The sequence below is a fragment of the Xyrauchen texanus genome, chromosome 31, assembly GCF_025860055.1.
Source record: "Xyrauchen texanus isolate HMW12.3.18 chromosome 31, RBS_HiC_50CHRs, whole genome shotgun sequence".
Taxonomy (NCBI): domain Eukaryota; kingdom Metazoa; phylum Chordata; class Actinopteri; order Cypriniformes; family Catostomidae; genus Xyrauchen; species Xyrauchen texanus.
Genome location: NC_068306.1, coordinates 26,288,283 through 26,313,052, shown reverse-complemented (window position 1 = coordinate 26,313,052; position 24,770 = coordinate 26,288,283). Strand labels below are relative to the sequence as shown.

General features: G+C 37.2%; 1 protein-coding gene across 3 annotated transcripts; it reads right to left on the bottom strand.

Moving 5' to 3' along the window:
* Positions 1-296: 296 nt before the first annotated feature.
* LOC127625216 (ubiquitin carboxyl-terminal hydrolase 28-like) lies at positions 297-24,406 on the bottom strand. 3 transcript variants are annotated; one of them, XM_052100362.1, is made up of 26 exons: positions 23,927-24,406; positions 22,383-22,457; positions 21,935-22,058; positions 19,111-19,198; positions 18,818-18,980; positions 13,464-13,550; positions 13,149-13,286; positions 12,916-12,986; positions 12,401-12,477; positions 12,174-12,322; positions 11,932-12,059; positions 11,756-11,851; positions 10,687-10,830; positions 10,325-10,539; positions 9,266-9,336; positions 8,901-9,129; positions 8,199-8,516; positions 7,981-8,117; positions 3,210-3,458; positions 2,988-3,083; positions 2,389-2,567; positions 1,955-2,033; positions 1,778-1,857; positions 1,565-1,688; positions 1,083-1,278; positions 297-987 (listed from the first exon to the last, which is right to left on the bottom strand). In XM_052100362.1, the coding sequence occupies exons 2-26, from the start codon at positions 22,449-22,451 to the stop codon at positions 815-817; spliced, it is 3,480 nt and encodes a 1,159-aa protein (XP_051956322.1). In that variant the 5' UTR covers positions 22,452-22,457; positions 23,927-24,406; the 3' UTR covers positions 297-814. The 3 variants fall into 3 exon arrangements, with proteins under 3 accessions (XP_051956322.1, XP_051956320.1, XP_051956321.1); XM_052100360.1 differs by lacking the exon at positions 23,927-24,406 and adding an exon at positions 23,485-23,873; XM_052100361.1 differs by lacking the exon at positions 23,927-24,406 and adding an exon at positions 23,485-23,873 and having other exon boundaries at positions 3,210-3,455.
* Between the last annotated feature and the right edge of the window lie 364 nt (positions 24,407-24,770).

Genomic DNA, 24,770 nt, shown 5'->3' with positions numbered 1-24,770 from the left:
AGAAGCAACATTATTATAATTCAACAGGATTGTACAAAAAATAGATTCATGTTATATTTTTTTGTTTATAATATGTACACAGTAATTTGTCAGCAAGCCGTGAAAAATGTCTCACTACCTCTTTTGAAATTGGCGAAAGATAAAGAGTTGTCAATGGAGCTACATTTGAAGTACAGTATCAGTAATGGAACCGTGGAAATATTGTGATGAAAGAAACTATAAAGAAACATAAAAAAGGAAGATGGGAAAAAATAAAGCAAGAAAGAGAACTCACAGGACAGGGCAACAAAGTGAGAAATACATTTTTTATTGAAAGTCAAGAGAGGGGTAGAACAAAGGAGTGGAAAATCAGACAAACTTGCTGTACAAAGAAAGAATATATAGAGGATCTTCAGCTAAGTGTAGACTGAAATAAAGTGACTTCAGCATATCTCTATAAAACACTATTTTCACGCAATATGTCTAAGGTTCACATGAAAAGAACAGAGGGGTAAAAACTTACACTGCCTTCACTGCCCTCTTATCAAACCTGCAGTGTCATCGCTTTAGAAAATGTAACCTTTTTTGATTATTCCTTAGATCAAATGTCTACAATGAGTGAGAGCAGCCAATCCAATATCCCTTCAAGGAATTCAGAACACAGTGAATATAGAACAGTGTGCTATGTCATGACAAAATAATTTTTTGACAAAGAAAAACATAACTTCATTGTCATTGTGAAGCAAAAACAGTTTGCCAGCTCAGGCTGAGACAGATTAAATCACCTTGTCACTGTACTGCAATCTTTTTCAACCTTGTCTCACAAGATATTGCTTCACTTCACAATGACAACTGAGGTGCTGTGTATGGACTCCATAACAGCAGTAAGGCGGCTACAAAGATCATGGGGGGAGTTCCTCACTTTGGGTGGCTCCTTCAACACCACCATTTCTGCAGAAGAGTCCAGGACCCTTGGTAGGAATTCGCTGAGCTTTTCCTGCAGATAATCTGATTATCCGAACATAAGACAGCTATGTGAGTTAGGATATAAAATCTCACTATCATAGTTTACATACAAAAAGTGAAATAGTGTGAAAGCCCACCATCCATGTCTTGCCCCAGGTAGGAACACCAGCAATTCCTGATCAGCTCGATGATATCCAAGTCCTCTTGACTGACGCTGTCTCTTACCATGAGATGCATGCAAGGGATGACACACTCGTTCATGATGGTTACTCCCTCTGCTACGTTATTCTCATCTTGACTTTTAAAGAGTGTGGCAGCATTTTCATTCAGCTCCTGCAGGGTGCAATAAATCCACAGAACAAACTGTACTGTATATACAGATCAACATCATTTACATCACAACTATGTGTTTAAAAATTTTCTTTTTTTTAATTTCTTGGTTTCATTTAAAAAAAAAAAATGGTTTAAAACTACTGGAGAATAAAAAAAAAAAACATTTAAGATGAAAGATTAATTTACAAAGTGTTGAATTATGCACATTATAAGTGCAATCATTTAGTACATAAAATGTTACTTTAAATCCTAAAACATTACGGTTATTGAAGTGAGCAGTCCATACTTTCAGACATTTTCTCCTGTAAAGTGCAATAAGTGACTGGTTCACTCCTTTCTTCTCTCCTTTCCTGAGAAGAACTGCATTGTCCTGGTGTGCATGTGCAAGATAATTTAGTGCTTCTCTTATTCTGCAAGGGAAAATATAAATGCTGTAGTTTTTAAACAATCTTGCACATAAATAATGCTCAGATCCTGCCCGTTTTCCATGACTACATACTTTCCATTCTGATACTGCTCAAGACCTGTTAACAGGTAGGCAAACACAGTCTTGAACATGCTGTATTCATCATGCCATTGCTGGAAAGAGAATAAAGAAAGTAGTGTTCGAAATTTAAAGAAGTACATAGATTACAAATAAAGAAGTGAAAAGAGTAGTTAGCCTAAGTGGTTTTACCAAATACTCATCCATGTCCATGTCTTCTGGTTTAATGAGACGAAGTTTAGTTCTGGCCTCTCTCATGATACTGATGGCCCTAAGAGGACAAAACAACAATTTAAATGGCTTATTTTGGTTAAGATATACAATCCGTAATCATTCCACTGGCTAGACCTTAACTGTTTCTTTAACTTTGAGAAGTTCCATGTGTAAGGAACCTACAGAATGGCTCACTTTTCAACAAAACCAGCAAAGATATCAGAACTAAGTCATATCATGATATATGATATGATACATGTTAAGCATGATACAAAAACAAATGTGTGTAATGCATGATTCTCTGAGCAATTTATCACTTACAAAATAAAATTAAGACCCATCAATCAAGAAACAATGACTGCATAACATTTTTGATTTAAAGGCAGAAAGATGAAGAGAGTGGTATTGTTTACCTATCATCAAAACTTAGGTTACGATCTGCAAACTGCTCCAGTAGTGTCCTCTCAATGATACAGTTCGATGCCTGATTCTGAAAGAGGTAGACCAGGACATGCTGGAGTCGAGGGTCTTGCTGGGGTGTGGTCTCCTCCTGGGACAGCTCATGCAATCTGGAATATTCCTCATGAAATGCCTGATGGAGAGACCAAAGAAAGGGATGCAGTGAGGGGCACCATTTCTTTAATTTCCAAAGAAATAAATAGTAAAATAAATAAACATGCTAAGGTTGTTAAATCAAGTGCCAAGCAATCCAATTTAAAGGTGAAGTGTGCAATTTTTGCACCACTGTTACCACCAAATGAAATTGCAAAATGTTGATAGGTTCAATCTCCCCATCTGCCACTGGTCGGACAAAATTTGGTGTTTGTTTTTATGTCGTGTTTTTATTATAATATATAATTGTCTCTGCATATTAGTCTGGTATAGGAGAAATGATTTAAACATTCAAAAAATTACCTTACTTTTAATACCCTAGTGCAAAAGAAATGAAATTCAGATTAGATATGTGAAGTGCCAAGTGGTTCACTGAGAAATTTTATGTTACTGATAATACCTTAATGAGTCCAGCTTCCGGCCCATCTTTGTCAAAGGCTTGTCTTGCTTTGGCAATAGCAAGGATAACACCCTGCATGGCTGGGGTTAGCATCATCTATTAAATTAAAGAAGACAAGAGGAATAATATGATCTGATCATTCATCATTTTCATAGCTTCCTTTCTAAAAGAAGATATTACACAGTTCATTATCACTTTCCTGTGTTATGTGATGATTTTTACCTCTTCATTGTAGCCATCTGCATCAGAGCGCACCAGGATCTTGCCTACATTTGGTATCTCCACCTCTGACACCTCATTTTCAGGCTGCCTGCGTCTGGCTGCAGCTGGGTTCTCCTCTGTGGACGAGGCCTCTGTCTGGGGCTGTGTGTCTGTTTCTGCCTCTGGTCCTCCCTCATCACTGATGACCAGCTCCTCTACCTCAACCTCTGCCTCAGCTCTGTCTTCAGAGGCTGACTTAGCCTCAGGCTGCTGAAATACATAGAGTGAAAACAAGAGAGAATGAGGGGGCTGAATGACTGTCAATAATCTTATCAATTCATCATTCAGAAATAAGCCACAAGAGGCTGTGTGTTACATTGATTTGTCTACACATAGGGGTGTTCTTTGGCATGATGCAAAGCTACAATGCTACAATGACTTAGCATTATGCACATTCTTGAGAACCTTCTTGCTTTATTCAGGATTCCCAGTTTTTCCTGATTACTGGATATAATGGATATAATGGATTTTCTCCACTGCATCCATGCACAACTCACCACACACCCCACTGAGAGCGAGAACCACATTATAGCGACCACAAGGAGGTTAACCCAACGTGACTCTACCCATCCTAGCAACCGGGCCAACTGGTTGCTTAGGAAGCCTCACTGGAGTCACTCAGCACACCCTGGATTCAAATTGATATAATTTTTTTGAAATTGCTGGTTAGGATTCCATTTGTATGTCAGGTACAAGTCTTTAGAATTAATAGATTTAAATGATTACACTTATTAGTGTTATCATACTATGCTATAACAATGACTCGCAGGCAAGTTTTACTTAACACAAGCAGTGCACAAAGAGCAATTTCTCGCCAATTATTTTAGAGAGAGGCTAAACCAAACATATTCACATATATACATTTTTATAAATTTTAAGATTTTTGTCATTTCAAAGACTTTCCAAGAGGGGAAATCACATTTTTTTTTTCTTTTTTTTCCCTGATATTTCCAGATTTCCATGACTGTGGGACCTCTTTAATAAAAAAGTGACAACAGCAATTCAATAAAAGACACCAATTTTCAATATATAGTAACATTAATGGTGCACTCAGTAATTTTTTCCTCATCAACCAAAGTTTAACACCTAAAGACATGAATTGTAATTTTGCAATATACGTAGGAAATCATGATCACTTACATTAAAGGAAGACTTTAGTCATATCAGTAACCTTATTAAAGCTGGTTTATTCTATTTGGAGAGGGTTCACACATGGGGGCTGCCATGTTAGAATGTTAGAATCACATAACCAGCCGATTACTACTCGCTTAATCTCAGTAACCGTCCTGTTATTTTACACTTTCACTCATTGATAAAAGTAATCGTGGCTGACTGAGAATACTAAATTTCAACATTGGCATCTGAAACTGAAAGCTACTGTGTGACAAGGAGGAGGGCGGGGCGGGACTGGACAATGACTGCGCACGACCGGCCCCCAATCGGGCTAATCAGCCAAGGAGAGGGATAAGTGCAACGAGATGCAGCGAAAGAGAAAGAGAGAAAGAGCTACAGGCAGCTGTCCTGTATTCGTTTAACTTTGTGTGTCTTTGTGTTTAAGTTTATTAAAAACATTACTTTGATGCTTTGTCCAGTTCCTGCCTCCTCCTTTCTATTGAACCCTGTTACATACTGATTTTAAATTATGCTGCTTCCAAGCTGCTGTATGTCGAGGTCCAAGATGACATACACTGCACCTTTAATTAAAAGAAAAATCAGAATACGCAATTCTTCTGCCAAGTAATATAGTTCATTGGCCAAACCATAGACTGTTTACAGTAGCCATGCAACATGACAACTTATTATAGAATGTGAAGTCACAGGTGTGCATTTATCAGCATTTTTAAATGCCTTTGAATGTGATTCATCCAATCAGAATATAGAGTCATAACTATCCATTATACAAAATGCATTCTAGCATGGGAAAGGATTTTTTTAAATGCTTATGGCTGTAAGAGATACTGACCACTAGAGGTCGTCCCACTACCATTTATGACAAGGCACTATAAGAAGGTCATCATGTTGAGATTGTACCTAATGGAATGCAGAAAAGGAGTCATAAATGACAGTATAATCACAGAACAAGCGATTGGAACTCCATATACTAAGTCAAGTATTAAGCAAGATTACCCTCTCTAAAGACTAGATGAAGATATGAAGATCACACAAGGCGTAAACAATTGACTGTTGATTGAAGCATCATGAGTATGTTCTCAGTAATCACTTAACGGCTGTGGAAAGGTATGCATCCAGTTGTTCTTGATGGTAGGTGTAGGAAACACAGAGTTCATGCTCTATTTAAAGCCTGTGGCTCTTCTCTGCTGACGCACTGTCCTCAACAACCCTGCCTGAGACCTTAATCAGAAACAGCGAGGAATGTTGGACAGCTCGCAGCTGTCTGATGAACATTATCCTCATATTCTATTCCAGACCTTATCCATTTACAAAATACCTGGCTTTTGCAACATGAGTGACAAAAACATTAAACATTAATCAAGTATAAACAAACATGTTTATAATAATAATATAACTATTAATTTAAATTAGGAACACTCTCTCCCACATTCCAACATAACTCTAGTACTATTTCAAAGTCCAATAATGAAAATTCTTTTGTTTTAATTTGTTTTGCATTTTAATTCGATTGTCAATAGATTACAATTTTTAATCGAATTAATTACATGGCGTCTCGATTAATTAATCGCATATACAAATATTTGCTGAGAAAGCCCCTCATATAACAATAATTCAATACATAATGAAGAAATAATTATACATAGTTATCTTTAAATATTAAAAATTATATATATATATATATATATAAAATAAAAAAATATTCAGATAATTAAAATGCATTACATTCTTGTGGATTAATCATTGATAAAACAATATAAAAGTGGCTTTAGTAAACAATGTATTGTTTATTACCATATTATTGATCATAAGTCAGTCATTGGCATGCAGTTCACAGCAATCCATTTCAAAAGTGAATTTCTCAATCAGTTGGAGATTTATTATGAGGGCTTGTTTAAGAACCCGTCCATGTACACCTGCGTCAGACTTTTTTTTAGAAACAAGCCAGGGGTATACATAGGGTGACCACCTGGCTATTGCGCTGTTGCAGGTTAGTAGACCTGATTTTGCCGGACACGAGGGAAAGATAACTTACTATTATTGTACTAGGTGAATAAATATTGATTTTATATTAGATGTATTTTTGCAGTGATGTTAAATGTTAATGACGGAGCTGTGAACGTCACTCAGTTTGGCATAAGGTCTACGATACAAACTCATTTTAACAGCTCAGGCCTACTCAATGTAAATATAATGAAGTGAAAATAATAATCTAATCATTAAAAACACATTTCCAAATAAGCACATCAATTCCATTATTAAAGACTAGAAAGATTAAATGCGTTCTTACCAAAATGCGGGACAGGTGGTCACCCTACCATAAGACCTGCGTCAGACATGCTTGTATCGCATCTCGGGTGTGTTGCATCATAAAAATAAAATGTTTAGGTCACTGTGTCAAGTTAAATATAGTTTAATACTCAATCTTTAAACACATATTGCGATCCCTTAGTTCGCATTTGAACCCTTAGTAATGCATATCTGTGTTGTTTTCTTCACTGTATAAACTGTGTGTTGCTCATACAGCTGAAATTTCACTTACTGCCCTCTGGAGTATATAGGTGGTACTACAAGGATGCGATTAAATGCGTTAATTATTTTAACGCGTTATTTTTGTATAATTAGTCGCGCGTTATTAACGACAGTCCTAATTTTAATTATATATATATATATATATATATATATATATATATATATATATATATTTTTTTTTTTATTAAACATTATATTATCAACATACAAAATTGGATAAAATGTTCAGAATTTCTTATTGTTTGGTGTGTCCCCCTTTTGCTTTAATGACAACATGTACAGCATTTGTGCATGCATGGACTCCACAAGTTTGTGTAAAATCCGATGATCCGTGTTATCCAAGCATTTTCCAAAGAGCATATCCACAAAGGCAAGAAAACCTTTTGTATACATTTTCAGTATTTCCAGTTTTAAATCAGAATGTGAATCCCAGATTTTAAGTGTGGACTTTGAACTCCAACGTAAATATTCATAGACATTTATTTGAAAATAAAAGTTTTTACAGAGAAGGTTTAAGGCTCAGTGCTTAGCAGATACTCTCTCTCATGCCAAAACAATAATGTAAGTATGCCAAGGAGGTTATTGACATTGAATTTCCAAAGTGGTTTTAAAAATACATGAAAGAAATCTTAATAAATAATCTCATCATGTCAATGCTTTAAATCATGAATGAGATTTCAAAGGCGTTAACATGGTCATTGTCACAGATTTGCTTATTTGACAGTGACCTAGAAACGATGCAGAATCTTAAATATTTCTTATTCCAAAAAACTGCTTATTGCCACATATGAATTTGATTTTTAACCCCAGATTTTCAGTCTGAACTTTTGAACCCCACTGTACATAAAACATCATTTTCTTTATAAAAATGTCTTACTCACTTAGATCATTCTCAACAAATGGTTGTAATGTGATCCTTTTAAAGAATATCTTACGTTGGTACTGAAATTCTATTGCAGTGTATGTCGAGGACGTGGCTTGTGACCCATTTGTACTGTACATGCAGCCTACATTTCTGTATATGTGACCCAGTCTTCCAAGTCTTGAAATACCATTCCCATACTCTCACCTGATCCTGCTCTGGCTTCTCCTCTTCTGGTAGGCCTTGTGCAAAGCTGCTGGTGATATCCTCCTCACCTCCCTCTCTCACATTTTCATTAGGTTCTGATAATATCGAGTTGAGAGCTGCTAAACTGGCCACAGGCTCTGAGAAGTGAAGGGACACTGAAATTATAGCTGCAACAGATACATGGAAAACATCTCAAATTCTCTCGAAAAGGACCTAACCTTTACATTCCTGGGTAGGTGCTGGTGTTGGATCTTGAGATGATTCTTCAGTTACTTCATTAGTGTGTTCTTGGGCTGGTTCTAGCTTTTGTTCTTGCTCTAGATTCTGTGGTTGTTCTGCGACTGGTTTTACTCTGTTGATGGAAGTGTGAGTTTGAAGTTCTTGCCGTTCTTCACGTTGGGCTTGGCAGAACTGCTCTTCCCATTCTTGTAGCTCCTGCTTGAACCAGCGGTTATCCTCCCGAACATAACGTCTCAGGATAGGTGGGAGAGAGTCCATTCCTTTCAGAACCTGCCCTGTTTCATCATCCATGTCTTCTGCAATTCATAAGCACGAAAATTGTGGGAAAAAGTTGATAACTTCATATTCAGCGGGGTTCAAAAGTCTGAGTTGATTTGTGAAAATGATTTAGCATTTTCTAATATAATACAATTACACATTAAACATTTCAAACGAATGAAAATAAAAGTCATTACAGAGAGTGTTTAAGGATCACTATTTAGCAGAAACTCTCTCAAGATAAAACAATAATGTAAGTTAGCCAAAGGAGGCTATTGACTTTCAATTTCCCAAGTGGTTTTAAAAATACATGAAAGAAATCTAAGTATCTCATCATGTCGATGCTTTAAGTCATAAGTGTGATATGCTTAACTCATTCAGCAAAACAACCATGTACTCTGAGAGAAACATGCGGAAAGTACCTGCTATGAGGTACGGTAACTTGTCATTGATATACATGAGGCAGTAGGCGCTGGCGTTGGTCATGCCTCCATATGAGTCCCGGACCAGCTCTTCCCAGGTTGACTCTGTTACCATTACATCATTGTACTTAAGCCAGCGTTTAAGAGCGTGATCATAGATGTAGGCCCAGTAATGACCAGCAGAGGCCTGTCCCTCATGGACAAGCACAGCATGTAGCCTATACGGCACCTGGATATACCAGAAAATGCATCAGATTTTATTGGAATGAGTATGTAGAGTAAATAGTTGCATAATAGTGCAAATATCTTGAAAGGTCTCCATCAATAATAAAAGTACTAATGAGTGTTCAGGATATAGACTTTACCTGGCACAAGTTGTTATCTGAGTACATGCCCTCCAGAGCCTGGCTGACCTTGTCAATGCTGGCTTTAAGATCTGCACACAGGTAGAGAACACAGATCAATACGCTTAGCCCGAGGCAGGATCCTGATACAGTCACAAACACATTAGGATAACTTGTAAATAACTATGGCCTTCAGAAGAGAAACATTAAAATGTACATTATAACTCTTTTTCAAAACTTAGTGAGCTGCTTTGCTGCCCACTTTCTATATAGGCAGTTGCCTTCTAAGGAAGGAATTGCTCTATTATTTGGAATGCTCTACAGGACATATGAAGCAACTAAACTGTGCAGCCAGGGCTGGACTGGGAAGTGAAATCGCGTTTTGTGGTCCGTTATGCATTTTAGCTTATCGCGGCCAACCCACCAGCCCGCTCGGTTCTCCCGCTGGCTAGTCCGCACCTGATCAGCCACAAAGTGTGTCGACCCACCGGGAAAATGCCCGATATGCCAGATTACCAGTCCAGACCTGTGTGCAGCACACAAATACTGGTAATGCTCCACATGGGAGATGCAATTTGCATTTGAAAAAAAAAAATTGCCTTCACATTAGGAGCATGCCCATGATGCCTTAATATGCTGTCTCCGCAGGTAGTTTTGGACAGAGCTTATATATATAAATATAAAGAAAAACATTCACTCAATGTGTGGCTTTTCAGGGAGAAAGAAACAACTAAAATGTGTAACATATGTTCTGGACTTCAGTTTTGTATGGACTCTTATTTTGAAATCATGTTTTTGTTCTTGTCTCTGTTCCTTGTTCTCCTTTGATTGTTCCCCAGGTGTTTCTTGTTATCATTGTTAGTCCCGGTGTATATATTGCCCTCCTGTGCTCTCTGTCTTTGTCTGCTCTTTTCCATGTTTGGCTGTAATGGTTTGGTTGTTTTGCTCGCCAATGTGTTTGTATTTTTAAGATTTTCAGTGTTCTTATGTTTTTGTGTTTCATTTAAGTTTTCATTAAATAGCCTGCATTTAGATCCACCTTCTCTCGCCTTAATTCTCCATCAGCATTACAACATCTACCGTTTATGGTGTTCTCAACCTCTGCTCTCCAACGCTGTAGGCAGCCCCTGACGGAGTACAGCTCCTCCTCAGTCACACTGTGGGGGGCTGGTTGCAGTGGCTCCTCCATAAGGGGTCTGCACTGAGTAAAAGGCTTGTGTATAGGAGTTTTCTGTGTAGCGGTCTGCAGGCAGCCAAAACCAGCTAATGAGCCATCATCATCTGTTTCTGTTTGACTACAGCAAGAAATTAAACATTTAGAATGGGAGACAAACAGAGAGGCGTAAACAAACAATGAGGACAAAAAAAAAGTTTATAGCTCTTTCTCACGCAGCTTAGGGAATCGTAAAATGCAGAAGAGCATGTTTGATGTTGGGCCTTGCCTGGTGTCACCTGAGCTGGGCTCTGTGTTTAGGGAAGGGTTCACAGGTGATACACTTGTGGGCTTTGTGGTAGCAAACTCCAGCACATACTGCAACATGTCTGCGAGGGGGTATTTGGCTGGCCCTGAGCCATAGTTTTTATAGCTTTACAACAGAAAAACAAAGACGGAACAATATTCAAAGTGTGCCTGCAGAGTTAACCTGGATATTATCGGTATTTATAATATTTGTAAAAAATTATTTTTATGAATTGACAGCATCTACAATGTAAATGTTTTATAAATGAAATCCAAATGGGACTAATAAAAGTAATTTGCACTCTTTGTATGGATGAATTTAATTATTAAACATTAAAGGGATTGTTCACCCAGTAATGGAAATTCTCTTTCATTTATTCACTCACATGCCATCCCAGATGTGTATGACTTTCTTCAGCAGAACACAAATGAAGATTTTTAGAAAAATATTTTTGCTCTGTTGTTCTTCACAATGCAAGAGAATAGTGATCAGACATTTGAAGCTCCAAAAATTACATAATGGAAACATAAAAGTAATCAATATGTCTCCAGTGTTTAAAACCATATCTTCAGAAGCAATATAATAGGTGTGGGTGGGAAACAGAACAATATTAAGTCCCTTTTTATTCTAAATCTCCACTTTATCTTTCATTTTCAGAAGTGACACCACATGTGACTTTCAGATGTAAAAGTGTAAGTGGAGATTTAGATATTAAAAAATTACATAAATATTGATCTCTTTCTCACCCACACCTTTTATAGGCTTCTAAAGACATGGATTTAACCACTGGCGTCTTACAGATTACTTTTGTTTCCCTTATGTGATTTTTGGAGCTACAAAGGTCTGATCACCATTCATTAGCTTCGTATGGACCTACAGAGCTGAAATATACTTCTAAAAATCTTTGTGTTCAGCAGATGAAACAAAACAAATTTACTGGTGTGTGTGTGTGTGTGTGTGTGTGTGTGTGTGCGCGCTCACTGTTATTCATTGTACGAATACCTATGAAAATAATAACATGAAATAGCATGCATTCAGATTTTAGTCATACCCCTCAAGTTTCTGCTGTAGAACAGTTAACTGATCCTTGAGTCTCTTGACCTCTCCTCTTCTACCATGGGTCTGTTCAACATTTTTGTGAAGATATCTGCTCACAAAGAACAGCAAATTGTCATTTCAAAAGCCGTATTGAGCACATTGGGGCCAATGATCAAGAAGACCTCTAACCTGTCCATATAAATCACTTGGGGAAACTCCAGTTTTTTGTGTATTTTTTCTGGTCGTCCTAAAGACTGATTAAACTCAAATCTGGACAGCTCAAAGGTCAGTACTGGTGGCAGCTTAGAGAACCACCTCTGCAGACAATGAAAAATCACATACTTGAAATTCATAAAAGCAACCAGTGTAAACATCATGTTACTTTCTGATTAAATATGTACTGAGAGATGTTATCAATAAGAAAAACTCACCTCCTGACAGGAGGAAACTGTCTGATCTGAATGAAGGGACTCAATATCTCCTTCAACCATAGCACCCTCCAAACATTCATCTAAGTTATTGAAGCCATTTACTTGGAGAGGGTATTGTCCAAATTGCTCAATGTTGGACATAGTCTTTCCTGAACATAATTAAACAACTGTTGGTTTGAGAGGCACAGAATAAGAAAAAAAAGAAAAGAAAAATTGCATTCCTTCACCTTCATGAAATCTCTCGGCTACAAAGGTTCCATAAAACAGCTGCACCATTGGGTTATTTTGTTTATCCTCTGGGTTACTGAAAATAAAAGCTGACATGTTTTAATTTTTTTTGCCAAGTACATTAACAATCAAAGATACCAAAGATATTCATGATTATATAGCAAATGCTACATGTATTAACATTTATTAATTAAACGAGTCCATGCACAATAATTTTTCTTGTCCAATTGTTCAGATTTTTACTTGCACTGCCACTTTAGAAATTACATTTTCAAATATAATGAAACCTTGTCATTTTATTTAAACATTATGCTCTTTTTTAAAACTATAATGAAACATATTCGTTTTATTTAAACTTTATGCTCTTTTTTAAAACTATAATGGAACTATATGACCATCATAAATTAATTACACACAACACTTAACACATTTAGCTGTAAAACAATGGTATATTTATTATTTCATATTTACAAGGTTAACAATTAAGTTATGGTTACTGTATTTATAAACTTACTTTCCATTAGCAGCCAGTTGGAAAGCATCCTCTAGCCAGTCAAGCAACTTGTGTGTGAATTCACTGACATCCTAGAATAACCAAACTTAAAATAAACATCTGTGCCTAATTAGCAGGAGCACTCTGGCAGCTTTCTAAACTGCTGTGAATGGAGAATATGAAGATATCTTTATTTAGTGCACCACTTGCAACTAATAAGGACAGCTGTAAATTATATCAGTTAAATGATTTACCTGTTGTGCTTCACTCGTTCTAAATGCATCCCTGAGAAGCTCGACTGCTGCAGAGGGATCTACAAATCTACGGTTGGAGCCCACCATCAGTGCAAACAGACACCGCAACTCCTGCATGAAGGCAATGTTCCTTTTCTCCTGCAACAGAAATACAATCAGCAATTTATGAAGATTTGCTTGTAATGCTGAGGAATACTTGAATGAAGGCATCTAAAAAGACAGAAGTGATTATTCCTCCATTCAATTATATTTCTTGTCCATGTCATACTTCATTAAGACTAAATGACACTCATGCTCATCTGGCAGATTACTCACTGAATGACTCTTGCATTTCTCCAGCACTCTCTCAGACAGGCAGTAGTTAAGCACCAGTCTGCAGAAGACCGGCAGGTGGAACAGTGACTAAAAACAAGAGGAAAAAAGATTCCCATACATTACATTATTAATTGCAATGAATGCATTTGTGTCATTAATTATGTAATGAATTGTATTAATTATATTCATGTGGCTTTTGCACATTTTAGCTTCTTTCCCTCAACATCCAATATCACTCTTGCCATTTTGCACACAAAGCAAAATGGCAAGAGTGATATTGGCCAGCCCTAAAGCTTTGCACATTTTATTATTCTATGCATTCAGTACTAGTTCATATTCATAGTTATTACCATATATCAGGGAATTCGGCAACCTTTTTGACATAGAGTGCAATTTTGTATTTTTCCTTGTCAACTGTTTTCATGAGCTTAATGTGAAGCTAAACAATATTAAAGTGTGGAAAGACTGCAGTATAGTCAACAGACTCGCGCAGCATGCGCAAATTTGCAAATCACGAACCAGTCAGTTCAGGCAGCGCTTTTGGTGAATCACACCTTTGGGAGAAATGCCAACAAAACTACATCAGGTAAGAAACTTAATTACGTTTTTACATTGAAACCTGTTTGAGTCAAAAGAACGCTAATGGTTAATTATGGTTTTGATTTGTGATTATTAATGAAATCTGATAACATTTAAAAATCTGACGCTTTCTTTGTTCAACAAATAACAAAATAGACATATACAGTATGCATTCAATTTCAGAATAAAATATATAAAAAGATAAAATTATATTATAATTCTACCTCTATATGGACTGTGCAACAAAACACTGTACAAATATAAAATGACAGTTTATTCGCACAACCCATCAGACTTATAAATAATTCCCACCCATTACCTCTCCCACCATTAATCCCCTCAATCCACTCCAGGCTATGAGATTGGAGTTCATCCAACACTGGACTTTGGCACATCACATACATGGTCATTTACACTACACAAATTCAGTATCCTTTGCAAAATACTGGGAGTATGCACATTGAATATTACATACTGTACATGGACAGTGATACTACACTGACTGAGCGTATATTGCACTGTATATTTGCACATTAATATTGTTTAATGCCTTAATGCACTATTTGCTATTTGCCTACTTGCATATAATTGTGTGTGTGTATATACAGCTCTGGACAAAATTAAGAGACCAATGCAAAATTATAAGTTTCTCTAGATTTACTATTTATAGGTTTGTGTTTGAGTAAAAAAAAAAGTACTGACAACATTTCTCTCAAATTCCAAATACAAATATTGTCAGGATCAATGATGATTTGGGGGTGCTTCAGCAAGGCTAGAATTGGGCAGATTCATCTTTGTGAATGACGCATTAATCAAGCCAAGTACAAGGTTATCCTGGAAGAAAACTTGCTTCCTTCTGCTCTGACACTGTTCCCCAACTCTGAGGATTGCTTTTTCCAGCTGGACAATGCTCCATGCCACACTGTCAGGTCAACCAATGTGTGGATGGAGGACCACTGGATCAAGACCCTGTCATGGCCAGCCCAATCTTCAGACTCGAACCCCATTAAAAACCTCTGGAATGCATTCAAGAGGAAGGTGGATGGCCACAATTTTGACCAGTTCTCATTTTCTGCAAATAAATGCTCTAAATAACAATATTTTGATTTGGAATTTGGGAGAAATGTTGTCAGTACTTTATAGAATTAAAAAAACGTTACTCAAACACATATCTATAAATAGTAAATCCAGAGAAACTGATAATTTTGCAGTGGTCTCTTTATATTTTACACAGCTGTATATACACAGTGCATTCAGAGAGTATTCAGACCCCTTCATTCTTTTCACATTTTGTTATGTTGCAGCCTTATGCTAAAATGCTTTAAATTATTATTTTCATATCAATCTACACCATACAAAGCAAAAAAAAAAAAACAGATTTTTGATAACTTTGCAAATTTATTACAAATAACAAACTGAAATATCACTTTGACATAAGTATTCAGACCCTTTGTAAAGGCACTTGAAATTTAGCTCAGGTGCATCCCATTTCTCTGGATCATCTTTGAGATGTTTCTACACTTTAATTGGAGTGCACCTGTGGCAAATTCAACAGATTGGACATGATTTAGAAAGGCACACACCTGTCTATATAAGGTCTCACAACTGAAATGAACAATTAGGGGAGAAGGGACTTGGTAAGAAAGGTATCCAAGAACCCGATGGTTACTCTGATTGAGCTCTAGAGATCATGTGTGGAGATAGGAGAAACATGCAGAAGGACAACCATCACTTCAACACTCCACCGATCTGGGTTTTATGGCAGAGAGGCCAGACAGAAGCCTCTCTTAAGTGCAAGACACATGAAAGCCGGCTTGGAATTTGCAAAAAACACCTAAAGGAATCTCAGACTGTGAGAAACAAGATTCTCTGCTCTGATGAAACAAAGATTGAACTGTTTGGCCTCAATTCCAAGCGTCATGTGTGGAGGAAACCAGGCACTGCTCATCACCTATGTAATACCATCCCAACGGTGAACATGTGGGGGTGTTTTTCAGTGGCAGGGACTGGTCAGGGTTGAAGGAAAGCTGAATGCAGCAAAATACAGAGATATCCTTAATGAAAACTTGGTCCAGAGCACTCAGGACCTCAGACTTTGTCGAAGGTTCACCTTCCAACAGGACAATAACCCTAAGCACACAACCAAGACAATGCAAGAGTGGCTTAGGGAAAACTCTGTGAATGTCCTTGAGTGGCCCAGCCAGAGCCTGAACCAAACCATCTCTGGAGAGACCTGAAAATTGCTGTCAACCGATGGTCCCATTCAACCTGACCGAGGTTGAGAGGATCTGCAGAGAAGAATGGCAGAACATCCCCAAATTCAGGTGTGCAAAGCTTGTCGCATCAAACCCAAAAGACTTGAGGCTGTAATTGCTAGCAAAGGTGCTTCAACTAAGTACTGAGTTAAGGGTCTGAATACTTATGTCAATGTGATCTTCACTGGCTGCCGGTTGATGCACGTATCAAATTCAAAGCTCTGATGCTAGCATACAGAAGTCACTGGGTCTGCTCCAGCATACCTAAAATAATTTCTGCAGAGATACGTTCCCACCAGAAGCCTGCAGTTGGCTAAGGAACATTGCCTTGTACCAACACAAAGAGGCACCAAAACACTTTCCCGGACTTTCAGCTTCATCGTACCACATTGGTGGAATGACCTTCCCAACTCCATTCGTGAAGCTGACTCACTTTCGGTCTTCAAAAACAGCTAAAAACACATCTTTTCCATGAGCACTTAACCAGTCACTAAAAAAATAAATTCTTGTTGCACTTTAATCTGTCTTGAATACTACTATTCGGATGCTAGTGAAACTTTGCAATACGGCACTTTTCGTACCACTGTCTCTTTAAAATTATTCACTTTTGTAAGTCGCTTTGGATAAAAGCATCTACCAAATGAATAAATGTAAATTATAATTAAGTTTTTTCTTTTTAATAAATTTGTAGTTATCCAAAAAAAAATATTATACTTTATGAATGCACTGTATATATATATATATATATATATATATATATATATATATATATATATATATATATATATATATACATATATACATTCATATAGTTAAATATTTGCTATTTCTATCTATACTTTTTTCTATTATACTGTATACTACTGCAGAACATTAGATGGACACACAAAGAATTTCAGTGTAGAGTAACCCTCTGACATGACAATAAACAAATTTGAATTTGAACTAAATACACAGATTGTATATCTGTACATTTCATGGACATAAATAAAAGGGATATTTACGTACATGCTTAGTCTACCTTTTTAGATGACATCATCTTACATTTAGCCACAAGGCACATTACAGTAAACTGGATTAAATATTAACAAAAGATGTTTTTGTTACTACTTATCTATATGCTATAACTCATTTCAACATCAGGGTATACAGTGCACTGCTTAGGATATCATCAAAACAATGCTCTATTTAATGACCTCAGACATCTATCAATATCTATAAAGTCTAAAGTTTCATCACAGACATTTGAGAAGCCTCGCTAAATTAAGTTTAGAATAGCTATAATAAAATTAGAGCACTGAGATGCTTCTGCATTCGGGAATAAAAACAGAAGCTCCACCTGATCTTCTCTATTCTCCAGTCATTAGCAACACCGCTAATTTAATTTGCACAATATGTCCAGATTACATTGTAACAGGTTAGCTGAGAACACTTTAAGCAGTCTTTTCAGCAGTCCTTTATTTTAGAGTTTTATTTCCAAAGAATCTGTTCAGTTGCTATAAGATTAATGATCCTAACACGCTGCAATTAGTTTTAACAACACATTTATAAGCCATAAAAAATTGGTCACAAAAATAAAGCTAACACACACACACACACACAAATAAGTGAAATATTATGAAGTGTCTTCTCATGAAAATGCAGACTAACAAAGCTTTACGATGTCAGACCCCATGAAATCAAAATTATAGTTTTGTTTCATTTAGTGCATATGTGTTGGCTTTGAAGGTCTCTATATGCTAGTGTACTCCTAAACATTCACAATATTCACTTCAAGCTCATATATGCATTTTAAATGTACAATCTTATTCTTACGGGAAATTTGACCACAAATATTGATGAATCATGTTGCACAACTCAGATATTTGTCCAATCAAGTGCTCTCAAATATTAGAAAGTACCTCCCTCTGCAACCAACCAAAGTCTTTCTAGCAAGTTAGTCCATTGTCGGCCATCTCTGGAACGCTCCCTGGAGGCTATTTCCAGTCAGGCCAGTGCAGCTTCTATCTACTTGAATGGGGGAGCACCGAAATCTCTAAAACTGCTTGCCAAGCTTATGTTTAAATTACATATTTCAAATCAACAGTGAAATCTGAAAACACCAGTATCATAAATTGTGCTTCTTTAACTCATATTACGCTAAAAAGCTAAATTTTCCCGGCTCGTATAGCTAATGTGCATTCTCGAGTAGATTGACAAACGATGCCTGTATCTAAAAGTGATTGGCTCTTTTACCTGTAAGGCACGACTTCCTTTTTAAATCCTTTGACCGTTGGGCAGTCTCCCATTCATTTTAATAGTGGCCTGTCTCTCATAATTAAATAGTCTCTGAACCGACTAGCAAGTAGCAAATAAATAATAATGTCTGTGACTTAACTAATGCCTTTTTGCTATAAAAAATAAACAAATAAAAAAAAATTTCCTGCTTAGACTTCCTGTTTCAATGGGGAATATGTCAACACAGAACAGAAAACTGCAAAGGCCAAATTATTTCACGAGATCTTTAAGCAACCCACTCACCTGAATGACAGCACTGAACCAACAGGTATTTCCTACATTCCGGATACCCACGGGCCAGTCCTCCTGTCGGATCCAGTCAGCAGGGCTGCAGCTCTCTCCAGACCCCTCACACCTCTTCTTCTTCATGCGAGCCGCATTCTCTTCAGCACTAACCTTGATAGCCCTAGAGTATGAACAGCAGTGGGGAATGAAGTCTAAATTTGAATTTGATCATTGCTGCCAATTCATATGGGGGTGGGAGTTCAGGTGTATTCTTTAATTTCCACCAAAGCACTGTAGTATTGGAATTGAACCTGTGAAGCTCTGTCCTCTCTGCTTCGACCTGCTGTGACTCCTGTAGACTGAGCTCAATGGCGGTCTGCAGATCGTCATTGGCAGGACCTGAGGGCAAGTCAATGACCGTTACATGTGGATGGATAAAACAACCACAAAAATAAACATTATGTATTTACTCACCCTCATGTAGTTTCAAACCTGACTATTTCTTTCTTGAAAAACAAAAGGAGATGTTTGGCAGAATGTTAGTCTCAGACACCCTTCACTTTCATTGCATCTGTTACATATAATGAAAGTGCATGGTGACTAAGGATAATGTTCTGCCTACACAAAAATGTGCTAGATGTGGTAATTTATAAATGAACTGGTTTCATAAACTTTTGAAATATTATTTAACATTAGGGCTGTCACGATTACTCGTAAACTTTTAGCGATTACAAAATTGCTGAATCGACAAATTGAAAATAAGACAGAAGTGACACACATAACGATTAGAGGTGTTAGCTGTGTGACAGCTCTTCACTTTAATTTTGAAAAACAATGCAGGATCTAAAAAAGCCATAACATCAATTCAGTAACAGCACTTGAAAATATTATATCCAGTATTCACAGACCTGATGAACGCAGCATGGTAAGTTCAGACTGCATGCAATTTGCGGTGCTGTTTCCAAATACGTGAGAGAAGTTAAGCTTTTTGCTGTTGCGCAGGACATGCTGAACTCAGCTGGAAAAAAACCCACATTGGAATGCAGTCTAAACCTATTTATCTACACAATCGTTTGCAATGTAGGCTTTTATAAAGGCAACATAAAATAATGTGACAAAAAAGACGGCCTTCGGACTTGATTAAATTTAAACACCCAGTTCTGTTCAATAAATCTGACTGAATCCAAAATATCTAAGAAAGTTATTTTCATCAAATTATTGTTTGAGTTATGTTCTGCGTAAATTAATTACAGTTTCAGTGTAAATGTGATCTTCCTCCTCATGTAAATTTGATTCTGTGATGATTATGTTTAATAAATAGATCCCAATACCCCACTTACGATAAATATTTTATAGTTATGGCTGTTATTACAGGTAAAACTCAATGTGGGGACCCAGAGATCTTTATTAACTGAACAAAACCACAGGTCTGTATGCTGTAAAACAAAGCTCAATGAAAGCTAAATAAACATGATTGGTGGGCAGACATTGTTTCTGAAAAGATAAAATATTTTATTTCCATGGCCTGTTTTCCCATATTTGAGTTTTAAAGCTAAAATGGATAGATCATGTTGAACTAGTTAAAGAAAAAAGCAGATCTTGCTTTTTAAAAAAAGTTGGGCGCACCTGGAGAAGCCGATGTCTTTCAGCTTAATTATTTAAAGGTGCAATATGTAACAAATTAAATAATATTCGCCTTTTTTTGCCAACGTGTGAACGGCTTGTAACACAACTTAGCAAATTAGCCCTTCCCGGAATTCCTAGGTTGCCTTAAAGCCTGTACACTGATTTTCATGCGAAGGGAGTGGGTCGCTTTTGCAGGGAAAATCCAAAGGATGAGATGTTTATGCATGCTCCCGAGAGCTTTGCCTCAGTTGTTCCGGTATTCAACAGTGACAACAAACTGCAATACAAACTGCACCACTAGGTAACATTAGAGATGGAATCCAGCAAACGCCCGGCACCCAGCACAACACCGACTCCTACACAAACTCAGAGTAAGCCAAAAAAAACTAAACAAAAAAACATTTATCTACTGAATCCCATCTGGCTCTTCTCTTTACTAAATGTCAGATACACAGGATAAATTTAAGCAAATACGTTGTTTTTTTATTCGTAGTACAACATATGACAAACAAAACATACAATAGTGCAACATAACTGTAAACTGTCTGGTATAGTTTGGTAGTATGTAGCTTTATGTGTGTATAAGTATGCTATATAAGCTGATAAGTAGTTTTAGTTTAGTCTCAAAGTTTGTAGTAAAACAATCATAACTGTGTAAATTTAGTTATACTACCTCATCTGTCAGCATGATTCCGGTGAATCACTGTCAGCCTCTGTATGTTACGTCATTGTTTTGGTCGATGCTTGCTAGCGTCCATATGGAGTGTGTGCACGAGCACCAGCAACAGGTAGCTGGCTGCAGTTCACTTAACGGACACAGGTGTCATTAATAACAAGGGTTTCTGAATCTTAAATACTGCACATTTAATTTGTTTTATGTATATTGTAGACCTGCTTTGGGTGCCTGTGGATTTTAAATATTGTTTGCACAATTGTTTTGTCGCTGTTATTTAATCATAAAATACATCAAAACTTAGAATAATTAATGCATTTTAGCCAAACGTGACTTCACCTTGACAACTTTATGCAATCTGAGTTATTAAATAATTTTTCAAAATTACTCGATTATCAGAATAATCGTTAGATTACTCGATTACAAAAATATTCGATAGTGACAGCCCTATTTAACATCAATAAATCAACCTACTGTAATTAAATTAGGTTACACCAACAAATCTAATTTTAAGAGTTTTATTAAAAATAGCTCTTTAACAATTGTAGGTACCACTGTTTATAGTATAATATCTCCTTTTGTGTTCCAGAGAAGAAAGTCATACAGGTTTGGAACAACAGGTGAGAAATGATTGCAACATTTTTATTTTTGGATGAACTATGTCTTCAATATAATATTTGATACACATTTAAATCAATCTGATTTTAGAGAGAAAATGTGATGACATGAAAATATTTTATGTTGATAGGGTCTTCTGTATATCTGTCTTCCCATAGGATGTAACCATATGTTCAATGCTGGGTGAACTAAATGTTACATTTTAAGAATCAGCCCACCGTTCTGTGTATTAGAGGTCTGTCTCTCATTGTTGGCTTTAATGGGTTCTTCCGGCGTGTGCTCCTCCTCTGGGACCTGAGTGGTCAGTAGCCCGATGGCATGGCTGATATCACCTTGGCTTGCCTGGATAAAGAAGGAAAGCATTGTTGCAATTAGTCATTACAACTAAAATATAACACAATATCAGTAAACCAGATTCTGGACAGTCCAGAACAGAGTTCTCTGACAAAGTCATTTGTTTTGCTTGAGTGTCTCCTGATGCACATGTTTGAGTACCATACCTAGGTTACCCGAACCTCACTGTTGAATGTAAGGTTTGCCCATGGTATGATTTACATATTTACAAACATTTGTCTGGCTTATGTTCTATTTATAGCCATGTCAGTGTTATTACATCTGTTGCTTGTGTTATAAATACATGGATATGTGCTGCTGTAGTGAACATACGTTCAGGGCGCTCTGGAGAACCTGCAGATCCTGAATGCCAGTGATCTCTTTGAGCTGGTAAATCAGCATTTGGCTCTGAAAAAGACATGCAAACATCCTGCTGTTAATTTCCATTCATCAGAAATGAAAATGCTTGCCCCAGGCATATTGACAATACCTCTGTTTGTGATAACAAGATCCAACTTGAGCAATTAACCACTCAATAACAAGATCCGTTCCAGAGAAAAAGAGGAGGTGTGAACTGATTAGTTAAAATCAAGAATATGACATAAAATGCAATTTGCACTTGGATTTATCACCCAACATTCATCATTTCTGACTCAGTTGTCAAACCTGCGTGGGGTGAAGTAAAGGATCTGGTTTGATCTACATTTATGCAAAAATAAAATCAAAAATCAAAAAGGCAAAGCCCAACACATTTGAAACCCACATCTCCTTCACTGTCTCAGATTTGAATTTACATCTGTTTAAATACAGTACCTCTGAAAATAGGCTCTGGTGGCATGTAAATATTTAAAACGTCTGTGGTTCAAAGGAGAACGGCAGGAGCCTGAGGAACTATATAAAGCAACTGTGACAGCAGGTAGGAATGTCGGTATAGACGTGAAGGCAGCCAGACACCCCAGACTGGAAGCAGGGGACATATATGGTGAGCTCGAGGCCTGTGAGTACGCGCTCACAGCTCTATTTTAGGCCTTCGACACAGAAAACGACTCTGTTTATCATGGTGCATTAATGAGTGACACAAGCAAACAAAAATATACATAATAATTCCTAGGTTTCATTCAGAAGAAAAGGCATAGGCAAAAAAAAACAACAACAAAAAAATCGATAAAAATTGTCTAGCCTATTAGAAGGTTAAAATAATGTAAACGTTAGCCGTAAAATTATTAACATTATTGAAATATGTAAACACAACTTTTTTAACAGATTGGCGTGTAAATATGACAGTTTTGCTAGTCAGATTCAGAAAAAAAATCTTGTTAAAGTTAACTTTTTAATTAAGGCACATAACACAATTCCCAATATGTAGGTGACTGCTGTCTTGCGTGTCTTTATCTCATAAATAAACTCCTTTTCAGACTAAACACACGTCGCTCACCGAGTTTGCAGACTTTTCTCCATGTTCAAAATCCTGATCAACTCTCATGGCAGCGCTTTTTCCCCTAGTTCTCCTTTGTGACCTCCACACAAACCCACACAAGCGTTAGCGCGAGGACAAGCGCTCTCTCTCAAGCGCGCGCTGGGAACCGTCGCGGGCGTGCTTGGTAAACATCAAGAAACATTAATATGAAGGGAAGTTCTCGATGTGAACCAGTGCAAGAAATTAAGAGGGGGCTCAATGTCAAAAATTAACTGAAAGTGACAAAAATGCCCCCGAAACTCAAAATATGTCCAATAATAAATTCCTCTGTTCAGGCCTAATTATAGTCTACACATTATATACCCTAAAGCAGTAGCTGTTTTAACGTGTGGACCAGGGCGTCGAGAGGGCCCCCACGCCGGTAAGAAAGTGTAATGTATTTGGGTTGATGTTACAATACCTGATGGTCACTAGAGGGCACCCCTGTACTGTTGGGTGTTGATATTGCAATGTGCCGATTAAAAACCAGTCTTTAAACAGTGCAGACATGTCTCTGGTTTCCCTCGTGTATACTCTGAAACACAACAGAACAATATATGTTATTATAGCATATTGATGCAGACATAACATAAATTGGCGACGAGAATAAAGTTCCCACTGCCAAATTATTGAGTCATCGGTCGAGCGAAAAGGATGGCTACGATCATCGGACAGGTCGAGGCATTCGACGAGGCAAGTGAGCAATGGCCTACGTATGTTGAACGTTTTGAACACTTTGTGGAGGCTAATGACACTAGCGAAGAAAAAAAGAGTACCAGTTTTTCTCAGTGTAATGGGGGCGTCGACTTATGGACTTTTGCGTAGTCTCATTGCACCAGTTAAGCCCGGGACTATGGAATATGATGCGATTGTGAACACCCTCCAAGCACATTTTACCCCCAGGCCTATTGTGATTGCAGAGAGGTTCAAATTTCACAAACGAAATCAAGCTGAGGGGGAAGGTGTCGCACAATATGTGGCAGTGTTAAAGAAACTGGCGGAGTACTGTGAGTTTGGCGACAATATAAATGACGCACTGCGAGACCGATTCGTGTGTGGCCTGAGTAGCGAGTCAATACAAAGGAAACTATTGACTGAATCGGAGCTCACGTATAAAAAGGCTGTGGATATAGCGATGTCAATGGAGGCTGTATCTAGAGAATCACAGCACTTGAGCAACTCATTGAAGGTAAATGCCATGTCTCTGTCGTCAGAATCGTCCAAAGAGAAATGTTATAGATGTGGAAAGTCCAATCATATCCAAA